General features: G+C 38.3%; 1 protein-coding gene across 3 annotated transcripts; it reads left to right on the top strand.

Moving 5' to 3' along the window:
• The first annotated feature begins 193 nt into the window (after window positions 1–193).
• LOC143864228 (coiled-coil protein) lies at window positions 194–8,110 on the top strand. Of its 3 annotated transcripts, none has more exons than XM_077375123.1 (6): window positions 194–364; window positions 5,872–6,004; window positions 6,151–6,306; window positions 6,460–6,545; window positions 7,612–7,699; window positions 7,798–8,110. In XM_077375123.1, exons 1-6 carry the CDS (start codon window positions 221–223, stop codon window positions 7,887–7,889), a joined length of 699 nt encoding a protein of 232 aa, XP_077231238.1. In that variant the 5' UTR covers window positions 194–220; the 3' UTR covers window positions 7,890–8,110. The 3 variants fall into 3 exon arrangements, with proteins under 3 accessions (XP_077231238.1, XP_077231237.1, XP_077231236.1); XM_077375122.1 differs by having other exon boundaries at window positions 6,145–6,306; window positions 6,463–6,545; XM_077375121.1 differs by having other exon boundaries at window positions 6,145–6,306.
• Window positions 8,111–9,921: the final 1,811 nt, after the last annotated feature.

Below are 9,921 nucleotides of genomic sequence, written 5' to 3'. Positions count from 1 at the left end.
TGATACGTGGGGTCCATCACCTCCATCCAAACATATGCATTAGGTTTGGTGGTTGGTCGCACCATTTTAGACCTCCTTTCTTAATGCTCGGGGCCCCATCATTCCCATAATTTTTGCCTCTTGCATGGTGGGCCCCACGGCGCATTTTAGAGGGGAGCGCAGTTTAAGGCCTCCTATTATACCATTTTAACACAAATGACCAGGGCTCGTAACAAAAAGGATGCTTCCTCTGAATTCCATGGAAAATAAGACCCAAACATCTGAAAATACGAGAGGAGAAGATGATGAGAAAGTTCTACAATTCCTTGATTCCATGGACACTTATCTCACCCACCTCGATTCTTTATCTTCCACCCTACGCCAGGTAAAAATGGGTTCCTTTTCTTCTTCTTCTTCTTTTTTCCTTGATTTTTTTTTTCCTTTTCCCTGAAAGTAGAGCTTGGTTGGATTTGATCTGTTACTACTCTCACATGTTTCTGCATTTATTGGGTTTTTTTTTTACAGTCCTTTGGGTATTGAAATATGGTTTTGATTGAATGAGAATCTTTTATTGGTGTTTTTTTTTTCTTGGATTATGTAGTATTCATTTATGTAATTTTTAATTTTTAGTTTTAAATACGATTGGATCATGAAATCTCTTTGTTATCTTTTATTTTTTTTAATTTTTAATTTTATTTTTTTAGCCCGGAATTTATCTTTTATTAATAGAAATAAAGAAGTACAAGAGGAGGACATGTCACCTTGCCTCTAAAACCCATACTAGATACAAAGAAATCACACCATAGTATAAAATACTTATTTGACTCGAACATTAGGAATACCGATCAGATCACATCTAACAGCCTCTCCTCGTGTCTCTTGGGAGATCCAACCAGTTCCAAAAAGTATCATTAAGTCTGGTAGAACAAGCATGATTAACCAACAAATCTGCAGCGCAATTACCTTTTCTTTTTTTTAATGGTAAAAGGATTTCATTAATAAAAGCGAGACCAAGAGGGTCCCAAGAATACAACGAAAATCTAGCTAACAAGGATAGGAAAAACAAAATAGTGTAGGTTTAAAGCTAGGGAGGTAGGAAATCAAACAACTCTAAGCTCTCTTTTGATACTCCTTCTCTGGCCAATCTGTCTCTGCCTCCCCATTGCCTGACCATCTTCCATGGTTAAATGAAACCGATGCCAATCCCAATCTATCCTGTATCTCATCAAAGAAGGGTGCAAATCTCCAAGGAGGCACGAGTGATCCTCTTAGCCACCTAATGACATTAAGAGAATCACCTTCAATTACTACCTTGTTCAAATCCACATTTTGGAGCATTTTAATTCATCGATGAATAGCACGAACTTCCGCCTCGTTAGCGCCTGCCACCCCTAATCGGGCCTCTAAAGTCCCATCTCACTCCCCCTTCTTCATCCCGCAACAAACCTCCAATCCCCGAGGGTCCAGCGTTACCCAAGCTAGAACCGTCAAAATTCAACTTTAAAATTCCACGTGCCGGAGGTGTCCAAACTAGTATTACTTTGGGCACCTTACTAGAAGCGCTACAAATCTCTTGCCATCCATGCCATAACTCATATGTCAATACAAACCTGAAGCTTTCTAGAGTTTTCACCCATGAAATAGCTAGGGAAATTACCTTATTGAACATGAATTGGGCTCCTTTCGAGAATCCCTTAAAGATTCTTGATTTACGTTCTTTCCAAAGGACCCATATCGTAGCCAGAAAGGAAACATTCCAAAGAATTTTACCTTTACTTTTCCACGGCGCCAATGCCCAGCTTTCCAAAAGCTCTAAGAATTTAGCCGGGAACACCCATGTTATCCCAAATCTGCGAAGTAATCTACCCATGCAAGACAATCACCTTTTATTTGGATTTATTTAGTTTTGTTTTAATTGTGGTTGGGTGTATTTCAGTATTCCAAGGATCATAGGTCTTTTTTGTAAGTAGATGGGTTTGCTATTTGCAGAGTTAATGGCTGTGTTGTAATTGTTGGACTGTATTGTTTGGGAATGGATTTTATATGAAAATGTGTGGGTAAATTTCATTTTTTTTATAAACATTCAATTCGGATCCAAGATTGAAGGCTTTACATAAGAAATATTATATTTTGTGGTATATTGTTTGTTCTCTGGGGGTTTCAACCTACAATAGAACTATTAGGTGTCTAGTTTGATTGCTGATGGATTAGCTAAAAGCCTAAAATCATGAAATTCCCATGGTAATTTTTTTTTACTAGGGGACTTTGTTCCATAACGATATTAAAAAGAGGATTACAAGTACACTTCAGGTGTAGCGACCGAGAGCCACTGACAATAACACCGGTTAATCTTCCACCCGCAAATACACGTAAATACCCAAGATCTTGCACAACAAGATGGAGAAAAATATATACCAACAAACTGCAACCACAAGAAGACAAGAGTATACATGGTTCATCACAATGGGCTACTCCACGGACAAGGCAACACACAATCCATTATTTAAAACCAAAATTGTACATTGTTATCTCCGCCGGTAAAAGCCACGGATAAACCCTTCTCTCCAACCTTCTATGCAACCCCAAAGCAACACTCAAATTTCTACACCGAGTATATGAGCTCTTTGGAAACCCTCCAACACTATGCTTGACTTGCAAAGAAGAAAACCCAATGGAGAAGAAGTATGGAAGAAGAAGATAGTTGCCAAGAACAAAGAGAACACCTCGTTTGCTTCACCACAAAAAAGTCTCCAAGAGCCACAAGAGAAAACCCTCTTTCTTGCCCTAACTTTTCTCTTCACTTAGCCTCATGCCTTGAGTATCCAAGAAGAAGAAGGAAGACTTGCTTTTGCTCCACCACAAAAGCCCTCTCCATGAGCCCAAAGAGAAACCTCTCTTTTGCCCTAACCTTTCTTAACACCCTTGGGTAGAAGAACCACCTTAAGTGACCAAGAAGAAAAAGAGAAATCCTTATCTTTGTTTCACCACAAAACCCCTTCCTAGAGCCCCAAGAGAAAACCCATCTTTCCTTGCCCTAGATTTTTCCTCTCTTCTCTCTCCAAGCCTCTGAAGTTCTCACATAATCTCTTTTCAACCCTTTCTTGCTTTTATATACAAATACACCCTACTTGAAGACCAAGTGGGACCCACTCCAAGAAAGAAAAAAAAAAGGAAATGCCAAACAAAAAATGAGGTGAGTATACATCACTATTTCAACATCAGGAGGTTAGGATGGCCCATGTACAAGATGCAAATGCTCCTATGGAGAACGACAGAGCTCCGCTTCATAGGCATCCATTAACCCTATTGGGCTAGCAAAAGAGTAGATGATGGTGCCTCTGAAGTCCCTGAAAATGCCACTAATGCCCGCCTTGCAAGGGTTTCCAAGAGAGCAACCGCTTTAGATTTAGGAGGTGAACATTCTAATACCCTTCCCCAATTTCTCATAATGGTATCTACTGAATATCCCTAAAAGCCTCATGTTGTAAAGCCCAAGAAGCTACTGAGAGCTTGATTTTCCATGCCAACCATCTAGGGAGAGAAGCTCCATCTTCAAAGATCCGAGAATTTCTGTTTGCCTGTGAAGAGGCCTCTCGCGTCAGGGGTCCAGATCTGCCAGTTGAGATGAACCAGAGTTATGAAACATTCCAGCAATCTGCCCAAAAGGTTAAAAAAAAACTATTTCTACACCTTTGAGGTTTGTAGAGAGCATTCTGTCCCAAACTATCCCCTGGTAACACTCAAAGACTGCATATATCTTATTTACCATGTGTGCTACCCAACATACGCATATGTACCATGTGTGCAAACCAACATACCAATATGTTTCCCTTGATTAGGCTTCACCGTTTGATAATACCAAAACTTCACAGATGATACACAGGATAATGTGGACTCCTCAGTTATGGGGATTATCTGATCCTATAAATATAACAATCCTAATCATCTAACAATGATCATTTTATTGGGTGACCTATGGATGATCATGTTCAGTGTATGCATGTATTGTATACACCCACATGTCTTCTTAGGGTTTCTACCCAAATGACTAAGATAAGCCACCCTATCATATAGCAATAAATGTGTTAACCATAATCTAACAAGATGTCTAGTCATCATTCTTGCTTGAGAACTTTTTTAGGTTTACAAGAAAACTGAGATTCCATTTCTCTTTCCCATGATTCTCCAATCATAAGCATGCTGTCTCTACAGTGTTACTTAGGAAACCTTATGTTAATATTATATATGATGTTAAGAGAACACACCCATAAACAATCATGATATTGTAAGCTATTAAAATTATCATTAATTCTAATCAAATATACAAATAAAATGGCTTATGAGGGCACAATGCACTAACATCTCTATCCATGTCTTTTCTAGTCATCATTCTTGCTTGAGAACTTTTTTAGGTTTACAAGAAAACTGATATTCCATTTCTCTTGCCAATGATTCTCCAATCATAAGCATGTTGTCTCTACAGAGTTACTTAGGAAACCTTATGCTTAACACACCCATAAACAATCATGATATTGTAAGCTATTAAAATTATCATTAATTCAAATCAAATATACAAATGAAATGGCTTATGAGGGCACAATGCACTAACATCTCTATTCATGTCTTTTCTAACAAGTGTCCGCTATATCATTGGTATCATCGAGCTAAATCATGGGAGCTAGAACTAACCCTCCAAAAAGATCAATTACTTCCATAACGGTGTTCATGAGATACTATTGAAAACATGGTGTTCGTGAGATGCCAAGGGTTCTAGGATAGCCCTTGACAACCAAGCAATCATATCATCGAATCGCCTTCTACCCAAAATGGCTGTGACAGCACTTTTTTTATTGGGCTCGTAACAACACTTCTTTGAAGAAATGCAGACAACTTGAATGCCAAATTCCTATTGTACCCTTCCCCCCACGCTATTATAACATTCTCTCATACTCACTTCTCTATGAAAAACTATCCTTTATAAACTCGAGTAATCATGCCATAAGGGAACCTCTTTTAACCACAAATCTTTCTAAAACATAATGCTTTACTGGTGTAGAACAATTTGATAGGTGATGGGTTAGGAAGAGAAAAGGGATGTGTTAGGTGCTTAGGACAATTTCCCTTATGGCATGCTTATTCCAGAGTTCATTCCTAATAACCTTTTTCTTTCTTAAGGGCTTGTTTCATTCAAGGACTGTTCATCTTCAATTTGATAGGTAATGGGCTAGGAAGAGAAAAGGGACGTGTTAGGTGCTTAGGACAATTTCCCTTATGGCATGCTTACTCCAGACTTCATTCCTAGTAACCTTTTTCTTTCTTAAGGGCTTGTTTCCTTCAAGGACTTTTCATCTTCAGTAACATATATTGTTATAAGCTTTATTTATTAAACATAGTTCACTTTAATTTTCAAAAAAAAAAATAGTTCACTTGATTTTAGGTTTTAGGTTTTAGTGTTTCACTACAAAGTTTGCATAAAAAAGCCATCTAAGCAGACATTAGTTCCCTCATTCCTAATTTGCCATTCAAAAAAAAAATGTTCCCTCATTCCTAGTAAATGTATATAGTTGAGATTTTTGTGGTTAATGGTTAAGTATTTCTCTCTCAAATCTTGAAGATTGGGGCTCTTGCATCATCCACTAGGGCATTTCATTTGGTATCTCCGTTGAATAGTACCCAGTAGCCTATTTGTGCTCACATGGTGATCTTTTATTATGATGGTTTCTGCATCTAATCATTCCCTTGGGATGGAAATCGGAAAACATTTTGCTACTTGTCCCCCATATTGTCTATAGTATGCCTTGTACTTGCAGAATCCATTAGGATCTAAAATAATTGTTTTGGAATTCTTTCTAGTCTCAAATATCTTGGCTTTAAAAGCTTTCCTTTTTACAGGGATGGCTGGAATTAGCCAGTGCACGGCATTCCATGGGTACGTCTCGCATTAGTAGTGCATTGTTTGACCTCAAACTGCACCCAGCTGCTACTACTCTGCAAGTGAAACAATCAGTTGATGAATCTCTATCTGGTATTGATGAATATATTAAACTTCCATTTCATTTACAGCATTTTAAGATCGGCACTTCTACGAAATTGACATATTTCTCATTGCCTTTGTGCTCTGCATTACTATTAAAAGATTGAATGAATTGCTAAGTGTCTTAACAGTTGCAGAAGACCCTGTGATGAATCAACCACATTTTGCTCTATCTAAATGGGCATCTCTGAATGATGCAAAAAGTTACTCAGAGGAGGTAGAACTTGATGAAGAATTGCATACAAAGTTCAGTACTTCTCAGCTACGGCATCGAGTTACAGCCCAAATTTCTGGTATTATTGTTTATTACCTATTATGCAGACCACAGATTGTGCGTGTTTCTGTTCCCTTGTTATGTATTATAGTTTATATGGCCTCTTTTGCTCCTTACCATGGTAAGTGCATGGACTTCACTTGCTGATTTTCTCATTTCTCTTTGTCCAAAGAAGTCGAGGAAGAAATCTCTTTGTCCAAAGAAGTCGGGGAAGAAAAATCATCTGCCAGTGAAGCTTCTCTGATTGTTGATGATCAAGTAAGGAATCATCGGCACTGCTTTTCATGTTTTTGACTTCCTTTACAGATGAAAATATTCAGATAATACTTTTGAGTATTCTAGTGCATAGTCCTTGTGCGGGATAAGAAAGTTAGGGGAATGATATCCCTTCCCCTTCTCTGACGGATAAAATCCCCCTCTTTAACGTTATTCGGTAAGTTTTAAAGGCAAAGAAAAACGTTACAGAGGGTGAATTTATCCTCAAGCAGTGAACCCGTCTCACAGAAACCGTTAAAGGGGGGGATTTTATCCTTTTAAGAGAGGAGGAAGGGAGGGGGGGATATCATTTCCCGAAAGTTAAACTTAGTCTGTTCCTATTCTCTGTGTCAGACCGTGTCTGATGCCAGAACTGCACCCATTCCATTTTTCTGCTTCAGGACCTCATTATTATCTCTTATAAGGAAGTGCCAGTTTTAAATCAACATTGGCAACTAAAATAGCGAGAGAGGGGGGGGGGGGGGGGGAGAGAGACCCATAGGATGAGATATTGAGATGGCATTGAGGGAGGGGAGCTTTGTATACTTCAGGGTTTGAAGACTTCTAAATTGATATTGACCCCCCTGCTCTACAAATCTTGGAAAACATGAACTATCTTGCTCAAGGCAATGCATACAACGCTTATCAATTACTGCTTTCCAGACGCTTCAATGAGATTTAGTACAGAATGAGAATTTAGTTTATTCACATTTGTCTCCATCCTGTTCCATGACCATCTCCACATAAAACAATGACCAAGACATCTATTTTCTAAAGAGTCTGTAGAAGTGTTAAAAAGTGAGTTAATTAGATTTAAGCACTTAAAACATGAAGTAGTGCCTTCTCCAAAGAAAAAAGAGTTACTTAGATTTAAGCCTTCTCAAAAAACAAAAGAAAAAAAAAATTGTAGTAGTAGAATTTTGGCATCTAGGATCATATAATCCTCCTTGGAAGTTGGGAACATTTTTAAAATTATTTTTTATGACTCAAGTTTAACTAATATTTGATGGAAATGCTTCGTATTAAATTTAGATCAATTTCTCTTTCTAACTGAATTATGTTTTTGTAGGTTCAAAAGGAGAGATCTAAATCACTTGCAGTCTTTGGGACTCTGGTTTCCCCAAAGCTTCGGTCGGCCCAAATTTCATTCGAGACAGGTTTGGTTACACTGACAATGGAACATAAATTTATAGAGTTCAGATCATACATATATGTGGAACAAATGATCAATTCAGCGCTCTTTCTTGTTCTGCAGCGCTCGAAACTCTGATAGAAATAGCAAATATACGGTCCTCAATGCTATCTGCTTACGCTCGAGTCAAGAAAGAGATGGAGGTTTCAAAATAACCTGCAATTTTGTTCTTCAGTTCCTGACTTGATCTCCTGTTGTGCTAACCATTAACTGTGAAAGGTCTCTCTCATCCGGTGAAGAAATTATCTGTTGATTGCTTGTTACAAATGGCTAGAAAAACAAATCTTTTATTTTTTACGTCCATGTTTTTTCTTGTAATGCGTTATAACCTTTTGTAGACTCAGAAGAGAATCTCAATTACTTAGCCATGACCCCACTTTATACCTTCCAAACCAAATTTCTCCAAAAAAAAAGGTGGACTTTGGCATGGAGAATTTTGGTCCTTTTTGTCTCTCTTCCCTCTCTCTATCTCTCAATCTCTTTCTATACTGGTAATGACATCCTCTCCCACTACTCTACGAGGTTGGCAACCAAACACTGATAAATATTCTACGAGGTAAATCCCAGGTAAATCAAGTGTTTGTCTCCTCCTTATTGACTACTTAGATCACTACTTGAATGCGGTTTTCATTTGACAACCACTTTAGATTTTGAGGTGAACATTCTAATAACGTTCCCCAATTTTTCATCATGGTATCTACCGAATAGCCCTAAAAGCCTCATGTTGCAAAGCCCCTGGAAGTTGTTGAGAGCTTGATTTTTCATGCCAATCGAGGGAGAGAAGCTCCATCTTCAGAAAATTTCTAGTTAACGACATGATCGAGTACTCAGTTGATGCGGTTGAATCTTGGCACGGTCACTTTGCAGGGTGAAACATGGATTCAAATAAGAACGTAGCCAAATTAAAAGAGAGTCAACTCTGGGGAGTCCACAATGATGTTTTGAAATTATGGGTTGTTCTGCTATTGCTCTTACGTTAGTGCATTCTATTGTGCAAAATACAGACTAAACCTCACAATCAGTGTGGCAAGGGAAATGAAAGAGTGAAAAAAGTGTGTGGAGGTTTCCATTACACACCAAATCTCACAATCAGCCCCTTCCTCTTCACTCGTCAGAACTCACAAGAGGGAAATGCAAGAGTGGAAAAAAAGGAGTTAAAAGGTATTTGTGTGAAAAAAAATCAAGGCCCAGAGGTATTTTTGTAGCTCTCTTGGCTGGAGTGGGAACAAATGAGATCTTTCAAGAATGTGAGAAAGGAATGTTTTGAGATGTGCTGATTCTTGTAGTAGCATGTGCTTTACTGGTGAGAGACTTCTCTAAGAGTATCAAATACATTGAAGGCACGGATTAAGCCAGGTTTCACAATCAACAAATCTCAGTCTTTTGCAAGCTAGCTAAACATTAGGGCTGCCTTTGGATGGCCAGAATCAGGAATCGGAATTGACATCGTATTCAGATTCCTATTCCGATTCTCCCTTAAACAGAACGACAATAAAATCATCAAAATTAAAAAAAAAATTCATTCAAAAAAGAGGAAAAGGATTGTACGCTCGACCGTACCTAAGGTTAGGTACGGTAGAGTGCCAAATCACATGGGTCCCACATTTTTTTTGGTCATCTAAACCATTCATTTGCAAGGCCCCATCATAGATAGGGTGTGTGCCAAAAATCAGCACCATTGAATCATCCTAACCCCTCCAAAACTGGAGGGCAAAATGGGCAGATTTGTGGACAAACAGTGTCTGTCCATTTTTACCTCCACAAATGGATGGGTTAGGATGATGCTATGGAGCTGATTTTTGGTATGCACCCTATCTATGATGGGGCCTTGCAAATGAATGGTTTAGATGACCAAAAAAAATGTGGGACCCATGTGATTTGGCACTCTACCGTACCTAACCTTAGGTACGGTCGAGCGTACAATCCTTTTCCTCTTCAAAAAAATATATATAATAAAAAGTTCCATTTTTTATTGTTGGTGGAATCAGAATACCACCTCTTGCTCGCAGTTCCTACATTATTTCCATTGAAAATTGCTGGATTTATATCCGCAACATCTTCATTACCGGAATTGAAACACTATAAAATTCTAAATTTTCTACGGCCGCAACCGAGAAAGAATATTTTCAGGAATAAGCAAATCATAAAAGAATAGAACCCTTTTTCTGATGGAAGATTAAAAGCAAT

This window comes from Tasmannia lanceolata, unplaced genomic scaffold, assembly GCF_043159265.1.
Source record: "Tasmannia lanceolata isolate RefF3 unplaced genomic scaffold, GAP_Taslan_0.1 ptg000048l, whole genome shotgun sequence".
NCBI classification, from domain to species: Eukaryota; Viridiplantae; Streptophyta; class Magnoliopsida; order Canellales; family Winteraceae; genus Tasmannia; species Tasmannia lanceolata.
The sequence above is the reverse complement of the archived record's forward strand: the minus strand, read 5'-3'. Positions and strand labels throughout refer to the sequence as shown.

Excerpts from the sequence above, each read along its gene's own strand:
- LOC143864228 (XM_077375121.1), top strand. The coding sequence starts at position 221 with ATGCTTCCTCTGAATTCCATGGAAAATAAGACCCAAACATCTGAAAAT. Across the intron at positions 6,307-6,459 it reads AGTTACAGCCCAAATTTCTG|AAGTCGAGGAAGAAATCTCT; the intron begins GTATTATTGTTT and ends CTTTGTCCAAAG. Across the intron at positions 7,700-7,797 it reads CCAAATTTCATTCGAGACAG|CGCTCGAAACTCTGATAGAA; the intron begins GTTTGGTTACAC and ends CTTGTTCTGCAG.